The sequence below is a fragment of the Moschus berezovskii genome, chromosome 9, assembly GCF_049115385.1.
Source record: "Moschus berezovskii isolate FMDL1 chromosome 9, NW_MosBer_1.0, whole genome shotgun sequence".
Classification (NCBI taxonomy): domain Eukaryota; kingdom Metazoa; phylum Chordata; class Mammalia; order Artiodactyla; family Moschidae; genus Moschus; species Moschus berezovskii.
Genome location: NC_142468.1, coordinates 75,531,702 through 75,554,331, shown reverse-complemented (window position 1 = coordinate 75,554,331; position 22,630 = coordinate 75,531,702). Strand labels below are relative to the sequence as shown.

At 41.7% G+C, this 22,630-nt stretch overlaps 1 protein-coding gene across 1 annotated transcript in view; it reads left to right on the top strand.

Moving 5' to 3' along the window:
* The first annotated feature begins 1,027 nt into the window (after positions 1-1,027).
* Positions 1,028-22,630, top strand: part of FMN1 (formin 1) — a 474,559-nt gene continuing 452,956 nt past the window's right edge. Inside the window, exon 1 of the mRNA XM_088839831.1 lies at positions 1,028-2,888. Coding sequence (XP_088695957.1) covers positions 1,028-2,888 — 1,861 coding nt within the window. The remainder of the gene's footprint in view (positions 2,889-22,630) is intronic.

The following is a 22,630-nucleotide window of genomic DNA, read 5'->3' as shown; positions in this document are numbered from 1 at the left end:
GACTTCAGATAGGCAAGAAGTAGGAAAACAAACAAACAAACCAAAAAAAAAAAAACAAAGAGAACCTGATTAAGATGACTGAGTTACTTCTTTTAATTTTAAAATTAACAATTTTCACTTTTAGCTCTTTTAGTAGAATTTATGAATTGTGTCCAGAAGAGATGTCAGATTTGTGCCTAATATCTTTCCTCCGGATTTCTTTAAGTTAAATAGAGTGTATGTTAGTTGCTTGTCATGCCTGACTATTTGTGACCCCGTGGACAATAGCCCACCAGGTACTTTGTCCATGGGATTCTCCAAGTGAGAATACTGGAGTGGGTTGCCATTTCCTACTCTAGGGGATCTTCCTGACCCAGGGATGGAACCCGGGTCTCTTGCATTGCAGGCAGATTCTTTACCGTCTGATCCATAATCTCAAATCTTAGAAGGTGCTTCTTGGAGAGTAAAAAGGTTTGACTCATTTTTGCAAAGTAATCTTCCAAACCCTAGTTACTAAAATGGCTATGATTTCTAAGGATCTCAGAGTCCCCTCTCCTCAGAATTTCTGGGAGATTTGTTAGCTCTGTTTTATAGAAGAACCTAAATGAAACCTTGAGAAGTTGAGAGACCTGCTTAGGGTATACATTAAGTTCCCACATAGGGAAAAGGGGCAAAGGGACTTTTGTCTTGGGGCTAATATTAGAGCACTCTCCTATTCTCAGCGGTGGAAAAGCTTTGCTAGTCAAGGGTGGGTTGGGAGTGGGGAAGAGGTTACCATCAGCCTTCTGGCCGATGTCTTGAGTTGACTGAGATCAGCCAGAGAGGAAGGGTAAGACCGCTTATGCTTTGATTTCTGTCAGTATGTGATTCCTGCAGTCTGTTAGATTAGCTGCTTTCCTCCCCTGTTTCCCTCACAGGCAGTCTCGTTGCTGGAGATGACTGTCAGCTGCTTTCCCCACACTGCCACCATCACATGCCCCACCACTGGAGCCTCAGAAGCCTGACCACAGACCAGCATCTCCGAGGCATGAATAATTAGGTAGGCATAATGGAAGGCACTCACTGCACCCTCCAATTGCGTAAACCCATTACCGAACTCTGCTACATCAGCTTCTATCTTCCAAGGGGCGAAGTCAGAGGATTTTCGTACAAGGACACTGTAACTCTAGACAGAGCCAGTAAAGGGTTTCATAACTGCTACCAAGTCAGAGAGGGTTCTGACATCCACAGCCTCAGTCTGCAGCCGAACGAACATCCAGGCGACATCTTTTTCAAGCCAACTCCCACGAAAGACATTCTGACTGAGTTGTACAAACTCACTGCTGAGAGGGAGAGACTGCTGGCCGGTCTGCTGAGCTCAGACCACATCCTGGGGATTACGATGGGGAACCAGGAGGGGAAGCTGCCCGAACTCTCTGTGAGCCTGGCCTCCGAGGATGACTGTTTGCAGAGTGCTGGCGACTGGCTGGGGGAGCCTGCCGTGGGCTGTCTCAACAAGAGGAGCTCCTACGGGAACAAAAAGGCCCGGAGGTTTGGTGGAAGGAGAGAGAGCTTTGAGGGGCTCTCTCAAAGCTCCCTGCAGAAGAGGACAAGAAGAAAGGGGCATGGAGGACAGGAATTGGCCCCTTTGCTAGGGAAGGACAAGGTCTATTCCAGCAGTTCCCTTCCTGTCTCTCGAACAAGGCCTCATCTTTGGCTTCTGGAGGAGAGCGGCAACTTGCTCCTCAATGGGGCGCTTACTGCATCCCTGCAGAGGAGAGATAGCTGCACGCTAGAGGTCCTCAGGACACTGGATGCTGACTCTGGCTCAGGAAGCATCAAGAAGCCTTCTGAAGATGCGGGGCTGGGAAGAGGCAGGCTGCCCTCTGACTGCAGCTCCCTGGAGCCAGGGGATGATAGAGCTAGGGAGCTGAAGAGAACCCCTTGCAGGCTAGTGCATCAGCAAACAGGCTTGACTGAAAGTCACAAGGAGCCTGAGAAAAGACCAGAGGCAGAGAGAGGCCAGAGAGTGAAGGCTGCTGAGTGGACTCAAAGGAAGAAGCCTGTCTCCAGAGTGGTGGCCAGAGTCCAGGATCTGTCCACTCAGGTACAGCGAGTAGTCAAAACGCATCCTGAGGGTGAGGGAAAGATTGCCCCTGGCCTAGCAGCCCCAGCTGAGTTCATATCCGGTGCAGACTTGCTCACCTTCCCAGGAGCTGAGGCTGGGGCTTGGGGAGCCAGGGGCCTGGACGAGGAACAGCAAAGGGACAGGTCATGGCAGCCATCAGCTGGGGAATGCCCCCCAGCCAGCACTGAGGGGGCTGTGAACAAGGTCCTCCTGAAGGTGATAGAGAGTGAGAAGTTAGATGATGCCACTGAGGGCAAACGGCTGGGCTTTCCCTTTGGCACGATTGGTGCCCACACCCTCCCAGAAACCAGGAGCAGGAGGGGAGCTGGACTTGGAAGAGGCAGCCGCAAAACTTTGTTTCTGGATCTGCCGCATGGTGGCGTGGACCCCGGAAGTGATGAGAAAAGGCTGCCCCCACCGGCACTGGCTGCTTTTGGCACGGTAATTAATAATTCATCCTTTCTGCCCAGCACGCGCAAACGGATGTCACCTGTTCCCTCACCTCTCTCTCCAAGGCTCCCCAGCCCTCAGCAGCATCACAGGGTCCTCCGGCTCTCCTCACCACCTGGAGAGAGGGAAGCCACTCTTGATGACTCTCTTTCTGGAAGGAGCCGTGCTTTCTCTGGGTCTCTCTCTGCTGACACCTTGGAGCCACCATCCTCTGCCAAGGTCACGGAGACCAAAGGGGCCAGCTCGACCTCCCTCAGAGTGGGCCAACCTTGGTTGGTGCCCGGGGAACCTTTGGAAAAGACCTTGGGGCCTGGGAGGACCACAGCTCAGCCCCAGCACCAGTCACCTCCAGGTTAGTCCCGGTTTAAAATGCTTTACATGTGTTCACGGGCGACCCACAGGCAATCCGCTCATGCTATTCAGAGACTGGCTAATTAACAATGAATCGATATTCCTTGGCCAAGTCAATTCACCTTGTAACGGTTCAGCTGGGAGTATTATTAAGGAGTGTGGAGATGGTGTTGATTTATGGGGTTAGGGGTGAGGTTGCTTCTAGAAGCAATATTTTGTAAATGCCTTAAATTTTTTTGTTTGTTTGTTTTGGCATGCTCTAAAGCTGCCTCCATGGTTGCTGAACATAGGACTCTCAAAGGAAAAAGGACTGGGCAGAGAGAAGTAGCAACTTGTCACTGCCTTTGATGCTAATTGGCCCCTTGACCTAAATTCTGCTGTTCATGCTGCTGGGGTAGCCTGGATTTGTTGGGATTCTCTAAGAAGAATGGAAGCATACTGTGTCTTTGCTCTTCTATTGTCAGAGGTTTCAGGTTTTGGTATTGCTTCTTTATAGTGATCACTTTTGTAAGTGATCTTATTTTATGACAAAAACTTTTTTTTAAATACTAGAAAAGGGATGCATTCCTTCTAACTTGAAACTTGGTTCAGATTTTCTGGTTTTTTTTTTTAAACTCTTTTTTAAATTTCTCAAATAAGCACAAAGTAATGTTTATCCTAAAATTATGTTTTATATATGGGTTTTTGCTGTTACTGGTATAACATCATGTCTTATGCAGAAGGTACTAAAGAGCTAATTTGGCTTGTATGCTTCATGTGATTTAAAATTTTACATGAAAATAGTTCTGGCGGTTCTATAAGTGGGTTCAATAAGACCCAAAAAGACAGTTTATTAAAGTGCCACTCCTGTATTCACACAATGTTCCAGTCCAGTGCGGCCAGGTGCTCAGGGTACTGCATGCCATTGTGTAGGTAATAGGTTCTTTTTCAGTAGTCATTTCACAGCATATGGTCAATGCTTTGTCTAGGCTTGTAATGTAACACAGAGTCCCTTAAAGGTTAGAGGAAACATCATGTGAAATTTTTGAGATGAAGATATCCATCTAGGAAAGAGGAATTTAAAAAGCTTCTATTCATTTTGAACTCTTGCCGTTTTATAAATTTCTCTAAATCACTGATCCAGGGTGTGATTCTTTAAAGTGTAGCAAATGTTCTTCATTTTGTGTTTGCAGTGTACTGCTCTTAGTTTGATGAAACTTGCTACTTCCGAATAGAACCAAACTGCTTCATCAGCAAAGTCATAGAATTGTAGATTTTATATCATGGGTTGTAGAACCCTAGTGATGAAAATCCTTTCTCTGTGTGAGTGCTGGAGCCTTTGAAATACTGGGAAAGGAAGCTCTCTGCAATTATTAGACAGAGACTTCTTGAGACTGGGCATGCAAGAGCCACCACAACCCCAAAGGCTCTTTTTAAAAGTCACACTAACTCCTTCCACTGGGTGTGCCACTGCTCCAGAAACTGCATTGAGTACACTGAACTTCAGTAAATGTCCCCCCATCCCAACTCAGAATTCCTTTTATTTTGTTGTCCTTTTTCTATTAAAAAAAAAAGATATTATAAAAGTTCTATTGTATCTGGGTCAAGGTAGGCACACAGGGGACATTCAGTTTCTCTGATGACTGACCTTGAACTCACTGAAGGGCCAGTTCAACAGATGGTCACCCTTTCACGAGACCTCTCCATACAGTTGCTCAGAACCATTCTCTTTTCTTTGGCCCCAGCCTTCTGCTGGGATCTTCACAGCACTTTAGGATCCAGTCATTAGAATCACGTGGATTCCTTGGCAGGAAGACTGCCTGTGCTTCTAACATTTTATTTAAAAAAAAGGCATTGGAAAGCAGAAAAATGGGAGCAGAAAAAACCTTGTTTTTCTGGCAAGGGTAACTTCTCTTTTGCTGGGACCTTCCTCTGGAACATCCAAATATTGTTTCTTATCATCATCCTTCTTTGAAAAGTGTGAAGGGAGGGAGTTCTCCAGATACTATTTTTCATCTGTATCTTGTGTTCCTGTCTCCCAGTGGTCCCCCTTCTCTGTGGCCATGAGTCCTCATGGTTTTATGGATCCTTCAGTGACTTTCAGCAGCTGGTGGGTCCACACAGGGAGAATTTTCCTGCTTCCAGCTGCCTTTGTGTTTCATTTCACTTCTCCTACCTCCATATCCCACTGGAGGCCTCAGACAGCCCCATGTGAGGGTGGATCATTCATTTACCATCACCCAACAGTAGCCCTTTATCTGAGTCCAGTTCCCATCTTTCTCCCACGTTAGCTATTAACCAAGTTGAGTTTATGGTCTGTAGACATTTATTTCCTGTGGAAATAGCATCTAGGCATTTAATTGAAGTGATGCGATTAAGGTTATTGAAAGTGCTTATTAACTACTCAAGTAAGAGATTAAGTCTGGCCAAATAATGAGATCTGTTTCCACTTGGAGGGCTCTTTAGTGTTATGGGCAAGTAGTAATTCCCAGGGAAGACTGAAACCTGCTTCTCCTTCTCACAAGACCAGGCAGTGAAAGCCAACATTACCATCCACACAGGAAACAGCATGACCGCTCTTGGTCCACCTCCCTTTGGCTTTATAATTTTCCTTGCTTTTCATTCCCAGGTCTGTGCACAGGAATTTCCTGTCTGATGGTGATATGATCAAACAGAGAATATGCTAACAATGAATGGTGGCCAGATTTGTCTTCTGTGGGCCTCCTCTTCCCACACCCTCATCCTCACCTCACTGTCACCCTGGTTTTATGGAAACTGCTGTGTGTTATGTTCCCAAGCCTTTGTGGAATGTAGTATTTTCTCAAGCCTGAGGGACTCTAGTTGTGTTAACCTGCATAGTGATACCCTTGGGGCTGGGATTCCCTTCTGTTTTTTCTGGCCTTCTTTTACCTTTGATCTGAAATAGACCCTTTTAATGCCAGAAGAATCACGTGGAACTTGGGTTACCATACTCAGGAAGATACCCAGTGCTACAGTGCTCTGCTCAGCAATCTCATGATCTTTCTCCTCTGAAGTCACTGAGGTGGTGATGGAGCCACATGCCCCAGGCATAGTTCCTTTTGATATTGTGAATCATTTGATAAGTGCTTGTGCCCATCAAAAGGTGTAATTAATGTCAACTGATTAAGGATTGAGAGGCATATTTATAGTAGATTTTGTTGTATCTAATGCTACTGTCAAAGCTTTGATTTCTCTTTGGACATACATTATGGGAAGTAGATATCAATTCCCCTTGTATTGATATTGAGGTTTGATAAATCCCAATAAAATTTTTAAGAAGCTCCACAACACTAATGGCTATATCCAGCCATTGAAGATGACTACTAAAAGTATGTAACACATAGAAAATTATCTGTAATTTATGTTGACAGAAAGTAAGATCAGGGCTTCCCTGGTGGCTCACTGGTAAAGAATCTGCCTGCCAATGAAGGAGACACAGGTTCAATCCCTGATCTGGGAAGATTCCATGTGTAATTGAAATTATATGTAACTTTGACCTATCAACCCTATTTTAGGACTTTAGGTCACATAAATAGATGCACTAGTAAGAATATATGTATAAGGTTGTTTATTGCAACATTATATATAGTAACCAAAGCAGCTGGAAAAAAAATGGAGTGTCAATCAATAGAGAAATGGCTACATAAATTTAAATATATTTAATATCTAAAGAATGGAACTAGATATTTAGCAAGTTGAAAAATAAGATAGAGTATGCTCTGTTTTTCTAAAGACAAAAAATCACACTCCTTTCTATATATGAGTATATATGTTTGGTATGGGTTTGAATATCATGGAAACAGTGTAAAGAAAGATAGTCCAAGGTGTTCACATTCTACATCTAAGGGCAAGGCAAGGTGAAGGTGGGGAGTGAGAGGAAGGGGAAGGAACCAGAAGTACTGGGGAAGAGTATTGACTTTTCTTTACATATTTTTACACTGGTTGTAATGAATGTGTCACTTTCATGATTTTTAGAGTTGTTGTTGTTCAGTTGCTAAGTAGTGTCTGACTCTTTGTGACCCGATGAACTGCAGCATTCCAGGCTTCCCTGTCCTTCACTATCTCCTGAACTTCAGTTCAGTTCAGTCGCTCAGTCGTGTCCGACTCTTTGCAACCCCATGAATCACAGCACGCCAGGCCTCCCTGTCCATCATCAACTCCCGGAGTTCACTCAAACTCATGTCCATTGAGTCGGTGATGCCATCCAGCCATCTCATTCTCTGTCGTCCCCGTCTCCTTCCACCCCTAATCCCTCCCAGCATCAGAGTCTTTTCCAGTGAGTCAACTCATCGCATGAGGTGGCCAAAGTATTGGAGTTTCAGCTTTAGCATCAGTCCTTCCAGTGAACACCCAGGATTGATTTCCTTTAGAATGGACTGGTTGGATCTCCTTGTAGTCCAAGGGACTCTCAAGAGTCTTTTCCAGCACCACAGTTCAAAAGCATCAATTCTTTGGCGATCAGCTTTCTTCACAGGTTTGCTCAAACTCATGTTCTTTGAGTCAGTGATGCCATCCACCATCTCATCCTCTATTGCCTTCTCTTCCTTCTGCTCTCAATCTTTCCCAGCATCAGGTTCTTTTCCAATGAGTCAGCTCTTCACATTAGGTGGCCATATTATTGGAGCTTCAGCTTCTGCATCGGTCTTTCCATTGAATATTCAGGGTTGATTTCCTTTATGATTGATTGATTTGATCTCCTTGCTGTCCAAGGAACTCTCACAAGTTCTCCAGCACCACAGTTCGAAAGAATCAATTCTTTGGTGCTCAGTTCTTTATGGTCCTACTCTCTGGAAAAAACATAGCTTTGGCTATATGGATCTTTGTTGGCAAAGTGATGTCTCTGTGTTTCTTTTATTAATTTATTTTTTTATTGAAAGATAGTTGTTTTACAGAATTTTGTTGTTTTCTATCAAACCTCAACATGAATCAGTCATAGGTATACATATGTCCCCTCCCTTTTGAACCTCCCTCCCAGCTCCCTCCACATCCTACTCTTCTAGGTTGATACAGAGCCCCTGTTTGAGTTTCCTGAGCCATACCGCAAATTCCCGTTGGCTATCTGTTTTACATATGGTAATGTAAGTTTCCATGTTGCTCTTTCCATACATCTTACCCTCTCCTCCCCTCTCCCCATGTCCATAAGTCTGTTCTCTTTTTCCCCATTGCTTCCCTGTAAATAAATTATTCAGTACCGTTTTTCTATATTCTCTATTTGTGCATTAGAATACAATCTTTATCTTTTTCTTTCTGACTCACTTCACTCTGTATAATAGGTTCCAGGTCCATCTACCTCATCAGAACTGACTCAAATGTGTTCCTTTTTATGGCTGAGTCCCTTATACTGCAAGGAGATCCAACCAGTACATTCTAAAGGAGATCAATCCTGGATGTTCATTGGAGGGACTGATGCTAAAGCTGAAACTCCAATACTTTGGCCACCTCATGCGATGAGTTGACTCACTGGAAAAGACTCTGATGCTGGGAAAGGTTGGGGGCGGGAGGAGAAGGGGACGACGGAGAATGAGATGGCTGGATGGCATCACCGACTCTGTGGACATGAGTTTGAGTGAACTCCGGGAGTTGGTGATGGACAGGGAGGCCTGGCGTGCTGTGATTCATGGGGTCGCGGAGAGTCGGACAAGACTGAGCGACTGAACTGAACTGAACTGACTGAATATTCCATCATGTATATGTACCACAACTTCCTTATCTATTCATCCGTCCATTGACTTTTAGGTTGCTTCCATGTTCCAGCTATTGTAAATAGTGCTGCAACAAACAATGGGATACTTGGTTTCCTCAGGGTATATGCCTAGGAGTGGGATTGCTGGGTCATATGGTGGTTTTATTCCTAGTTGTTTAAGGAATCTCCATACTGTCTTCCATAGTAGGTGTATCAATTTACATTCCCACCAACAGTGCAAGAGTGTTCCCTTTTTTCCACACCCTCTCCAGGATTTATTGTTTGTAGACTTTTTGATGATGGCCATTCTGACTGGTATGAGGTGATATCTCATTGTGGTTTTGATTTGCATTTCTCTAATAATGAGTGATGTTGAGTGTCTTTTCATGTGTTTGTTAGCCATCTGTATGTCTTCTTTGGAGAAATGTTTGTTTTTCCCATTTTTTGATTGGGTTGTTTGCTTTTCTAGCATTGAGTTGTATGAACTGCTTGTATATTTTGAAAATTAGTCCTTTGTCAGTTGTTTCATTTGCTATTTTTTCTCCCATTCTGAGGGTTGTCTTTTCACCTTGCTTATAGTTTCCTTTGCTTTCCTTTGTGCAAAAGCTTTTAAGTTTAATCAGGTCACACTTGTTTACTTTTGTTTTTATTTCCATTACTCTAGGAGGTGGGTCATAGAGTATCTTGCTTTGATTTATGTCATCAGGGGTTCTGCCTATGTTTTCCTCTAAGAGTTTTATAGTTTCTGGGCTTACATTTAGGCCTTTAATCCATTTTGAGTTTATCTTTGTGTATGGTGTTAAGAAGTGTTCTAATTTTACTCTTTTACATGTAGCTGTCCGGTTTTCTTAGCACCATTTATTGAAGATGCTATCTTTGCCCCATTGTATATTCTTGCCTCATTTGTCAAAAATAAGGTACCCATAGGTGCATGGGTTTATTTCTGGGCTTTCTATCTTATTCCATTGGCCTATATTTTTGTTTTTGTACCAGTACCATACTGTCTTGATGATTGTAGCTTTGTAGTATAATATGACGTCAGGAAGGTTGATTCCTCCAGCTCCATTCTTCTTTCTCAAGACTGTTTTGGCTATTTTGGGTCTTTTGTGTTTCCATATGAATTGTGTAATTTTTTGTTCTAGTTCTGTGAAAAATGCCATTGGTAATTTGATAGGGATTGCATTGAATCTGTAGATTACATTTGTTAGTATAGTCATTTTCACAATATTGATTCTTCCTACCCAGGAACATGGAATATCTCTCTGTTTATGTCCTCTTTGATTTCTTTCATCGTGTGTACATCATCATGTACACACAAACTGTGTACAGTTCATCTCCTTCAGTTCAGTTCAGTTCAGTCACTCAGTCGTGTCTGACTCTTTGTGACCCCATGAATCACAACACGCCAGGCCTCCCTGTCCATCATCAACTCCCGGAGTTCATTCAAACCCATGTCCATCGAGTCGGTGATGCCATCCAGCCATCTCATCCTCTGTCATCCCCTTCTCCTCCTGCCCCCAATCCCTCCCAGCATCAGGATCTTTTCCAGTGAGTCAACTTGTCGCATGAGGTGGCCAAAGTATTGTAGTTTCAGCTTTAGCATCAGTCCTTCCAATGAACACCCAGGACTGGTCTCCTTTAGGATGGACTGGTTGGATCTCCTTGCAGTCCAAGGGACTCTCAAGAGTCTTCTCCAACACCACAGTTCAAAAGCATCAATTCTTCAGCGCTCAACTTTCTTGACAGTCCAACTCTCACATCCATACATGACCACTATTAAAAGGTAAGTTTATTCCTAGATATTTAATTCTTTTTGTTGCAGTGGCAAATGGGACTGATTCCTTAATTTCTTTCTGATTTTTCATTGTTAGTGTATAGAAATGCAGGTGATTTCTGTGTATTGATTCTGTATCCTGCAACTTTGCTAAATTCACTGATTAGCTCCAGTAATTTTCTGATACTATCTTTAGGCTTTTCCATGTACAGTATCATGTCATCTGCAAACAGTGAGAGCTTTACTTCTTCTTTTCCAGTCTGGATTCCTTTTATTTCTTTTTCTTCTCTGATTGCTGTAGCTAGGACTTCCAGAAGTATATTGAATAATAGTGGTGAAAGTGGACATCCTTGTCTTGTTCCTGATCTTAGGGGGAGTATTTTCAGTTTTTCACCATTGAGAATAATGTTTGCTGTGGTCTTATCATATATGGCCTTTACTGTGTTGAGGTAGGTTCCTTCTATGCCCATTTTTTGAAGAGTTTTAATCATAAATAGGTGATAACTTTTCAAAGGCTTTTTCTGCATCTATTAAGATTATCATATGGTTTTTATCTTTCAATTTGTTAATGTGGTGTATCACATTGATTGATTTGCGTATATTGCAGAATTCTTGTGTTACTGAAATAAACCCAACTTGGTCATGGTGTGTGAGCTCTTTGATGTGTTGCTGAATTCCGTTTGCTAAAGTTTTGTTGAGGATTTTTGCATCTGTGTTCATCAGTGATATTGGCCTGCAGTTTTCTTTTTCTGGGTTGTCTCTATCTGGTTTGGTATCAGGGTGATGGTGGCCTCATAGAATGAGTTTGGAAATGTTCCTTCCTCTGCAATATTTTGAAAGAGTTTTAGAAGGATAGGCATTAGCTCTTCTCTAAATGTTTGATAGAATTCTCCTGTGAAGCCTGGTCCTGGGGTTTTGTTTTGGGGAGATTTTTGATCACAGCTTCAATTTCAGTGCTTGTAATTGGGTTGTTCATAATTTCTATTTCTTCCTGGTTCCGTCTTGGAAGATTGAACTTTTCTAAGAATCTGTCCATTTCTTCCAGGTTATTCATTTTATTGCCATATGATTGTTCATAATACTCTCATAATCCTTTGTATTTCTGCATCGTCTGCTGTAACCTCTGCTTTTTCATTTCTAATTTTGTTGATTTGATTCTTCTCTCTTTTTTTCTTAAGTCTAGCTAAAGTCTTGTCAATTTTATCTTCTCAAAGAACCAGCTTTTAGTTTTATTAATCTTTGCTATTGTTTCTTTCATTTATTTTTCATTTATTTCTGCTCAGATATTTATGATTTTTTTACTTCTACTGATGTTTGGTGGGGGGGAAGGAGTTGTTCTTTTTCCAGTTGTTTTAGGTGTAAAGTTAGGTTGTCTATTCAATATTTTTCTTGAGAAAGGATTGTATTGCTATAAACTTCCCTCTTAGAACTGCTTTTGCTGCATCCCATAGATTTTGAGTTGTCATGTTTTCATTGCCATTTGCATCTAGAAATTTTTTTATTTCCCTTTTGATTTCTTTAGTAACCTATTGGTTATTTAGAAACGTGTTGTTTAATCTCCATGTGTTTTGTTTCTTACAGTTTGTTTCTTGTGATATCTAGTCTCATTGTCTTGTGGTTGGAGAAGATGCTTGATATGATTTCACTTTTCTTATTTACTGAGGTTTTATTTGTGACCCAAGATATGGCCTGTCCTGGGGAATGTTCCATGTGCACTTGAGAAGAAGGTGCATTCTTCTGCATTTGGATGGAATGTCCTGAAGATATCAAAGAAATCCATTTCATCTAATGTATCATTTAAGACTAGTGTTTCCTTATTAATTTTCTGTTTTGATAATCTGACCATTGATGTGAGTGGTTGTTAAAGTCTCCTGCTATTATTGTGTTGATGTCTCTGTTTTTAATATGCTGTCTAGGTTTGTTTAATATGCTGTCTAGTTTTTCTTCCAAGGAGCAAGCATCTTTTAATTTCATGACTGCAGTCACTGTCCACAGTGATTTTGGAGCCCAAGAAAATAAAATCTGTCACTGTTATGATTTTTAAGTGTTATTGAACTAATTTTTAAAGAAAAATGTACACCACCTATAGGGGTTGTGTGTGTGTATGTATGTTTTGGGGTGGATGGTGAAGCTATACCACAATTTTTTCCCCCATGTTCTTTAAAGAAACAAGAAGCTCAGTATTGAGGTTAGAGCACTGTTCCAAAAGAATTTGCAGGTTGCTAGTGAGCTCTGACAGCCATGCTCCAGAAGGACTAGTAAGGAAAGCAGGATTAGACGAAAGGGAGCAGTATCCAGAAACCAAGAGAAGAAGGAGGTTCAGGAAGGTTACTGACGCTCCTACAGTGTTGGTGGGAATATAAGCAGCCACTGTAGAAATACTATAGAGGTTCCTCAATTCAGTTCAGTTCAGGTGCTCAGTCATGTCCAACTCTTAGCGACGCCATGTACTGCAACACACTAGGCTTCCCTGTCCATCACCAGCTCCTGGAGCTTGCTCAAATTCATGTCCATCAGGTTGGTGATGCGATCCAACCATCTCATCCTCTGTCATCCCCTTCTCCTCCTGCCTTCAGTCTTTCCCAGCATCAGAGTCTTTTCCAATGAGTCAGTTCTTAGAATCAGGTGGCCAAAATACTGGAGCTTCAGCTTCAGCATCAGTCCTCCCAATGAATATTCAGGACTGATATCCTTTAGGATGGACTGGTTGGATTTCCTTGCAGTCCAAGGGACTCTCAAGTCCAAGTCTTCTCCAACACCACAGTTCAAAAGCATCAATTCTTTGGTGCTCAGCTTTCTTTATGGACCAACTCTCACATCCATACATGACTACTGGAAAAACCATAGCTTTGACTAGACAGACCTTTGTCAGCAAAGTAATGTCTCTGCTTTTTAATATGCTATCTAGGTTGGTCATAGCTTTTCTTCCAAGGAGCAAGCGTCTTTTAATTTCATGACTGCAGTCTCCATCTGAAGTGATTTTGGAGCCCCCCCCAAATAGTCTGTCACTATTTCCATCGTTTCTCCATCTATTTGCCATGAAGTGATGGGGCTGGAGGCCATGATCTTTGTTTTTTGAATGTTGAGTTTCAAGCCAGAGGTTCCTCACAAAACTAAAACTAGGTTTGTTGTATGATCCAGCAATCTCACTCCTGGGCATATATCTGTACAAAACTATAATTCAAAAAGATAAATACATTGCTGTGTTCATAGCAACAGTATTTACAGTAGCCAGGACATGGAAGCAAGCTAAATGTCCATTGACAAAGGAATGGATAAAGAAGATGTGGTACATATATGCAATGAAATATCTTTCAGTCATAAAAATGAATTAAATAATGCTATTTGCAGCAACATGGATGGACCTGGATTTTATCATATTAAGTGAAGTAAATCAGAAAGAAACAAATACCATATGACATAACTTATATGTAGAGTCTAAAATATGACACAAATGAAGTTATTTAAGAAACAGACCCACAGATATGGAGAACAGACTTGTGGTTGCCAAGGGGGAGGTAGGGTAGGAAAGGGATGGATTGGGAGTTTGGGATTAGTAAATGCAAACTAGTATACATAGACTAGGTAAACAGTGAAGACCTATTGTATAGCACAGGGAACTATATTCAGTATCCTGTAATAAACCGCAATGGAAAAGAATGTATATATATACATATATAATATCTTCCCCAATTATCATATATATATGAAAAAATGTATCTATATGTATAACTGATCACTTTTCTGTACATCAGTAATTAACACAACATTATAAATCAACTATACTTCAATAAAATAAATTTTTTAAAAAAGAATGTCTTCTGGGTTAGACAGGGTCCTGACAGGGAACAAATACTCAGGCCTGAAGGAGCAAGGGAAGTGGGGCTCGATGGAACCCAAACAGGGTAGCTTAAAGGGGAGGACCATATGGCAGGAATGGTATCCTGTTGCAGAGGTACTTAGCAGAGAGGAAGCTGTGGAATAAATACCATGGCCTCACCCTCTGTTGGCCTTCTGCCTGAACTTCCTCCAAGTGAACCACCCAGAGGGCAGAGTGTAAGGAAGCGGGCGGCTGTCTCCAAACTCAGCCTTCCAGGGCCCAGGGAAGAATGGAGACGGGTCCGAGTAGATCTGGAGGGGCAGATGAGAGACAAGATGATGCAGATGGGCCGCACCATCAAGACTAGGAAATGCAGAAAAATAGAGTGGAATTTTAAAAGGTCAACAGGATGAAAAAGAATGTGTGTGTATGTGCGGTATGTGTTTTGATATAGAACCATGGTTATCTTGATAAGTGATTATTATAGCATTTCATTTCTTTGTCATATGACCTTTCTACCTCTAAAGTACAAACTAGAGGAAGTGAAAGAAATAATTGAAAGATTTTGTGATACAGTTTTCAGTCTGTGGATTGAGAAAAAATCATCTAGGTTTTAAAAACAAAACTCTTATATTTAACATCAATTTATAGCCCATTGTGCTTGATTGCTTTCTGTGAAAAGCACAAAAAGAATTTTAAAATATCTTCCCCAATTATCTCAAGTTAAGAATAGCTAATAGCATATGAAATATGAAATGGATTTTCTACTAATGAACAGTTTGTATTTTGAGGTCAGTTTCCTTGTAAAATAAATGCTGTTTCTTTCATTTAAATTTTGTTTTTTGAAAGGGAATAAGTTTCAAAAGCCAGGACCATGACCATGATCTGATGTTTTAAAACCCCAAGCTAGTTCTATATATGTGAATTTTTTCCCAAATTAAAGTCCAATTGTGCTTTGAGGATAGCACCTTCTGCAGAGTTGTTTTTCACTTGTCTCTTTTCTATTCTTGGAGTCAGAGCACAATATTTAAAGTATGGGTGGCAATCTGTGGCCCTACCTAGGCCATATCCATCCATCTAAAGTCATTCCTAAGATGTAGAAATGGCAGCATTAATAATGTAATGAAAAGTTACAGCTGCTGAAAAATCTTTATAAATAAATAGACACTAAATTTTGAAGAAAATTTTCTTTCTTCTGCCCTTTCTTTCTTCCTCACTTTCGTTCTCTTGCTCTCTTTCTTCCTTCCTTCCCTCCCTCCCTCCCTTCCTTCCTTTTTATAACTCAGCCGTTCTATCTCAGAGCATCATTGGTTGTGGGATATAAAAGACTCAAATTTTTTAAGTTGTAATTGGATTAGAAGCATTTTTATCAAATTGATAAAGCAGAATTCTGAACACTGAGATTCCGTGTTTTATTTCATTCCTCATGGGCCCTTCTGGAAGAGGGTATGTTTTGAAAACTATGAAGACTACTCTGGGCCACTCTCTCCCTCTTGATGGCTTTTATCAAGTAAATGACTGTTACTGCCCATCTTCTTTCATCAAATTCCTCATTATGTACAAGAAAGCAGCTTCTGTTAGATAGCTCTTAAATGTGCTTAAATCCATATGTAGTACACTTTTGTGGCCTTGGGGCTGTGATATTAGGCCATACCATCCTCCTGGAATTCCTCTGTGTGGCCTGGTAGCTCAGCCTCCTGCCACAGCAAGTTCTGGAGCTCCTTCCTTCTCTCATTCCTGTATTGTTCTACTGCATTGAACCCGATGCTTTTTATCTGGCCTAGAGCCTTCCAGGACAGAACTAGAGTTGGTATTCAGATATGTATAGGATGGATAGGGACTTGTGGGAACCTTGAAGGTTATTGAACCATAGGGAGGAACAGTGGACAGTGGAAGAAGTATCACGAGAAAATAAGTCTGGACCAAAAGTCTGTGTATAGACATTTCCTCATTCTCCTTAGAGGGCCCTTATACTCTAGGAAGGAGGAGCTTTAGCGTGAAGGGAATGAAGAACTTTGAATCAGGAGCCCAGCAGTTTCTCAGTGTGGAAGAGCTATTCAAGAGAAGCAGAAAGTTTTTTGTTTTAAATATTTATTGAAGTATAGTTGATTTACAATGTTATGTTCATTTCTGCTTTGAAAAATGCAGAGGGATTCAGTTATTCATTTCCATTATGGTTTATCATAGGATATTGAATATAGTTCCCTGTACTATACAGTAGGACCTTGTGGTTAATCCATTCTGTGTATAATAGTTTGCATCTGCTAATCCCTAACTCCCAGTTCTGCCCTCCCCGCTCTTCCCCACCAGCAACCACAACTCTGTTCTCTATGAGTCTAAAGAAAGGAAGAAACTTTCTTGCTGGCTGGAAGCAGGGTAAAGCCCCAGCCTCGTGTCAACTTTTTATGACCCCATGAATTGCACCACACCAGGTTTCCCTGTCCTTCACCATCTGTCTCCTGGAATTTGCTCAAACTCATGTCCATTGAGTCGGTGATGCCATCTAACCATCTCATCCTCTGTCATCCCCTTCTCCTCCTGCCTTCAGTCTTTCCCAGTATCAGGGTCTTTTCCAATGAACTGGCTCTTTGCATCAGGTCCCCAAAGTATTGGAGCTTCAGCTTCAGCATCAGTCTTTCTAATGCGTATTCAGGGTTGATTTCCTTTAGGATTGACTGATTTGATCTCCTTGCAATCTAAGAGACTCTCAAGAGTCTTCTCCAATACCACAGCTCAAAAGGATAAATTCTTCAGCACTCAACCTTCTTGGTCCAACTCTCACACCCATACATGACTACTGGAAAACCATAGCTTTGATTATATGGACCTTTGTCAGCAAAATGATGTCTCTGCTTTTTAATATACTGTCTAGGTTTGTCATAACTTTTCTTCCAAGGAGCAAGCATCTTTTAATTTCATGGCCTCCATGGTCTCAAGTTATTAGCTCTCCAAAGGCACTAGAGTGACAGAGAAATAGAGCAGAAGGGTGGCAAAGGCAGTAGGCCGCCACATACAGAGATCTTGAGGGACCTCTGGAGGGCATAACTGGGGAGGAAGGGGCTTCATGCCAAGCAAGTGAGGAAAAGTTTCAGACATGGAGGTTCATATGTTTGTGCAGCATATGACACAGTCTTACTCTGAGGCAGTAAGTTGGATCATCCAGGATTCACACATGTTTCCTAAGATATTCTGATGTGGGGTTTTTGTCTGTTTGAAACCTAAGTTAAAGTTTTGAGGTGGAATTTTGCATTTGGAGGGAGAAACCCCAAATAATAGTATGGCTGATGATAGTTGTTGATTTCTAGTTTAGCCAGAGGAATTGTGGAGAGAGTAAATACACATGAGGCTTGAGTCTACACATGATCTCCCCGGGATTCAGACAAGTCTAGGCATGTCTAAATAATTAGATGGTTAGAGCTGTCACGAGTCTTTTGCTTGAGTGCCTAAAGGATGGTCACCAGACAGAGCCCCTCCAGAGGAAAGCAGGATTCAAGGCACAGGAGAGGGTACCAAGCCTGGAGGAGAAACAGCGCTGGAAGTAGCATAATGTGTCCTCCTGATGCCCTGCTGACTTGCACCTGGCTTGTAGGGAGAGAGGACAGCAATAAGAAAGTAGTGTGAAAATTTAAAGAGTAATTTTACTAAAATATCCCTAAGACAGTGATGAAGACAGGGTCTTCATAAGAGACTGTGGGTGAAGGGGTCCTGTTCTGGTGCTGCCGAGGCAGGATGTGACCGGGAGCACAGTGGAGGGAACCGGATTAGAGCTGGTTCCAGGGAGGAGAGGAGAGGTGGGGAGGTGGGCAGGAGTGCATAAACAGTGCACCTGGTACCTTAGCTGCAGTGCCCCAGCAAGTTCTAGCAGCATCCAGAGGCACCTTCAGCCTCTAGACAAGTGAGGATCGTGGTGTCAGTGAGGGATGATGGGGATCAGGCATGCATGTGCTTCCCGGAATGATTTGGAGATATTGGTGTCTAGGGGGAGGGGAGACCCTAAATTGGTCGAGCCAAAGAAATACTGACTTTGTGTGCATGCGTGCTAAGTCACTTCAGTTGTGTCCGACTCTCTGTGACCCTCTGCACTGCAGCCAACCGGGCTTCTCTGCCCATGAGACTCTCCAGGCAAGAATACTAGAGTGGGTGGCCATGTCCTTCTCCAGAATATTGACTTTACACTCTGCTATTACTCCCTTGGCTGCATTTGAAGGATGGAAGAATATCAAATTCACAGGGTTCTTTTGAGAATCGAATGAAATAATGTCGATGAAAATACTTCCTAACGTATTAGAAAGTGTTAGCTTTATTATAATTACAGACCATTATTGGTTCATTGGGTAGAAGGGATTTTAATAAGCTACTCCCTTTGGTGTTTTCCAGTGACAAAATGATGCTACAATGATAGGTCACAATGGGTTATTCTATGTGAATTTCCCTCTTTGCTCTCAAAGATTCTACATTTGCCTCTATTTCTTAGGTCACGTGCTATTTTTAAAGTGACATTGTTCCCTTAGTATTTTTTCTTCCAGTTTTATTGACATACAATTGACACTGTATAAGTTTAAGGTACACAGTGTAATGACTTGATTTACATACATTATAAAATTATTATCACGTGAATTTAGTGAACATCTATGCAATGTTAAAGAAATAGAAAAAAGAATTTTTTTCTTCTGATGAGAATGCTTAGGATCTACTCTGTTAACAATTTTCGTATATGACATACAGCAGCGTTAATTATTTTTATCGAGTTGTACATTATGTCCTAGTACTTATTTATCTTATAACAGGAAGTTTTGACTTTGACTAGCTTTATCCAGTTCTCCCGTTTCCCACCCCTCCCTGTGGTAACCACAAATCCAGTCTCTCTTACTTGTTTTCTTGGTTTTTGAAGTGTAATTAACCTACAACACTATGTCGTTTCCTGTTACTCAGCATAGCGATTCAATGTGTCTATGCATTTCAAGCTGATCACGACCCTAAGTCTAGTTATTATCTGTCACCATACAAAGATAATGCATATTTACTGACTGTATTCCCCATGCTGTACATTTCATACCCTGGGCTTATTTTGTACAACTTAATCTCTCACCTATTTATTTCCTCCCCCATCTCCTTGCCGTCTGGGAACCACTTGTTTGTTCTCTGTGTCTATAACTCTGTTCTGTTTTGTTTGTTGGATTCCTTTCTGTTTTTTGTGTATCTATTACAGATTTTTGGTTTGTGGTTATTATGAAGCTTACATATAGTTATCTGTTGATCTGTCTACGTCTATCTGATGATTTTAAACCAGTGATCTCTTCATTTCAAACACATTTTAATAACCCTGCATTTTACTCCCCTCAAACTACGTTTACTGTTTCCTGCATCATATTTTACATGTAATTGTTTTGTCTATCCCTTAACTACTTATTGTAGATATAAATTATTTTATTACTTTTGTCTTTTGACCTTCCTCTTTGCTTTGTTCATGGGTGATTTATTACCTTTGCTGTGTATTTTCCTTTACCAATGAGCTTTTTCCTTTCATAATTTTCATGTTTCTAGTGTGGCCTTTTTCGCTTAGAGTAATTCCTTTAACACTTCTTGTAAACTGGTTTGGTGATGCTGCACTCTCAGCTTTTGCTTGTCTGTAAAATTTTCAATTTCTTCATCAAATCTGAACAGAAACCTTGCCAGGTAGTTTATTCTTGGTTGTAGGTTTCTCACTTCCATCACTTTAAATACACTGTGCCACTTCCTTCTGACTTGCAGTTTCTGCTAAAGAGTCAGTTGATAGCCTCTGGGAGTTCCTATGTATAGTTGTTGCTTTTTCCTTGCTGCTTTTAATATTCTGTCTTTATCATTTTTTTGCTTGTTTGTTTGTTTCTCTCTTTATCTTTGATTTTAATTAGAATGTGTCTTGGTGTGGTCCTTTTGGGTTAGTCCTTCCTCTGCCTCTCTGTGCTTCCTTTGGTTGAATGTCTGTTTTCTTTCAGGTTAGGGAACTTTTCAGTTATTATGTCTTTAAATATGTTCTCTGCCCCTTTCTCTCTGTCTTTTCTTTCTAGAAAATCTGTAATGTGATGGTCAGTACACTTGATGTTATCCCAAAGTTCTCTTAAACTGTCTTCATTTCTTTGTTTCTTTTTATTCTTTTTTCTGTTTAGCTTCAGTGACTTCCACTATCGTGTCTTCCAGCTTACTGTTACATTCCTTTGCATCATCTAATTTTCTGTTTATTGCTTCCAGGGTATTTTTCATTTCATTGATTGTATTTCTTGTCTCTGTTTGGCTCTTTGCATTTTCTCTTTGTTGAAACCTTCTCATTTCTTACTCTGTTCATTTAGTCTTCTCCCAAGAATCCTGTGAACATATTTACCATCATTGTCTTGAACTCTTTGTCAGGTAGATTGCCTGTCTCCCATTTCATTTAGTTCTTTATGTGTATATTTGTATGTATTTGTTAGGTTGACTATGTTTCTTGACCACAGAGGAGTGGTTTTATGTAAGAGCATGCCAGCAGCACACTCCCCTCTGGTCACCAGCACTATATGATCCAGTGATACTCCCTATGTGGGCTATGTGGGACCTTCTGATGTGGCAGACTGACTATTGTGGGTGGTCTAGTAGGCTCTCTGGGCCCCTAGTTTGGTTTGTTGCCAGGCCCTGTCTTATATGGAAGGTATTTTTACTGGGCTTCCCTGGTGGCTCGGCTGATAAAGAATCTGCCTGCAATGTGGGTGACCTGGGTTCAGTCCCTGAGTTAGGAAGATCCCCTGGAGAAGGGAACGGCTACCCACTCCAGTATTCTGGCCTGGAGAATTCCATGGACTGGATAGTCCATGGGGTTGCAAAAAGTCGGACATGACTGAGCACCTTTCCCTTACTTCACTTCACTTCTGCTGGAAGGTAGGGCTGGGTCATGAGGCAACTGGCTGATGAGCCCTAAGGGGTCCCAGGGTTAGTGCTGGCTTACTGGTAGGCAGAGTCAGGTTCTGGGGTGCATAGCTGTGGGGCTGGTGTTTCTGGATCTATTGTTGGCTTGCTGATGGGTAGGGCCAGGGTGTGTGTATGGCGGAGGGAGGGTGTTGCAAGGTTAGTACTTGCTCATTGATGGGTGGAACTGGTTTCTTTGGTCTCTGCAACATGACCCTGAGGGTCCCAAACTTTGTGTCCCCTGCTGGTGGGTGGAGCTGAGGTCGAGAGGATTGTGGACCCCACACTGGTGTGTGGTCCTCTGGTGGACACAGGTCTTGGGTCCTTGAGTAGCCCCTTGGACAGGGCTGGGTCCAGGAGTTTCTGTAGGCTCAGAGAGTCTTAAGATAACAAGCCTTCTGGTAGATGAGGCTGTGCCTCTCCCTGGCTAGTTGCTTGGCTTGAGGCATTTCAGTGTTGGTTCCTGCAGGCTAGTGGGCAGCGTCAGGTCTCAGAGCTAACAAGCTGAAGGGAGAATTACATAATGTGCTTGCCAGCGCCAATGTCCTTGTAGGAGAACAAGCTCCCCAAAATGGCTGCTGCCAGTCCTCTTGTCTCCAAGGTGAGCGCCAGTTGCCTTCTGCCTCTCTAGGAAACTCAAAGATCACCAGGTAGGTCTGACACAGCTCCTTTCAAATTACTATTTCTTCCCTGGGTCTTGGAGCATGTAGATTTTGTGTGTGCCCTTTAAGAGTGGAGTCTCTATTTCCTAAAGGCCTCTGGCTCTCCTCAAAGCAAGCCCCACTGGCCTTCAAACCAAATATTCTAGGGGTTCATCTATCTGGTGCAGGACCCCAGGCTGCGGGTCTCAATGTGAGGCTCAGACCCCTCACTCCTTGGAGAGAACTTACACAGTTGTAATTATCCTCTCATTTGTGTGTTGACTATCTGGGGATATGAGTCTTGACTATACCAGATATTCACTCTGCCTACCCATCACATTGTGGTTCCTTTTTTAAATCTTTAGTTGTAGAAGATCTCTTCTGCTAGTCTTCTGGTCTTTCTCATCCACAGTTGTTCTGTAAATAAATTGTTATAATTGTATGCTCATGGAAGGAGGTGAGCTCAGGGTCTTCCAACTCTGCCATCTTGGCTGCTCCTCCAGTCTCTTATTGTTTTATGTAGGTCAGTCATGGATTTTCACCTAATTTGCAAAAAACTTGAAGATGGTAATCATGTAAGATACCTGTGCTTTGCTTCCCAGGATATAGCTTAAAAATAGTCTACTCAATAGCTTTTGAATTAGGGAAGTTTTATTTTTAAATTAGCTAACAAAGAAGTTGAAATTGCATTTCCAATATTAATTGCACTCCAATATGAAATAAAAAATTAAAGAATGAAATCCAAAAGAAAACAAAGGTCCCCTTTCTTTCTACCAATTACTTCTGAATCACCTGAAGTCATAGCTTTCTGCTACTGAGCTTTTTAGTTTCTGTAACTAATAGTAATCTTGTCCCTCCTGATTTTCATGTCATATTTTTGTGAAGACAGTAGGTTTTGGACCTCTATTAT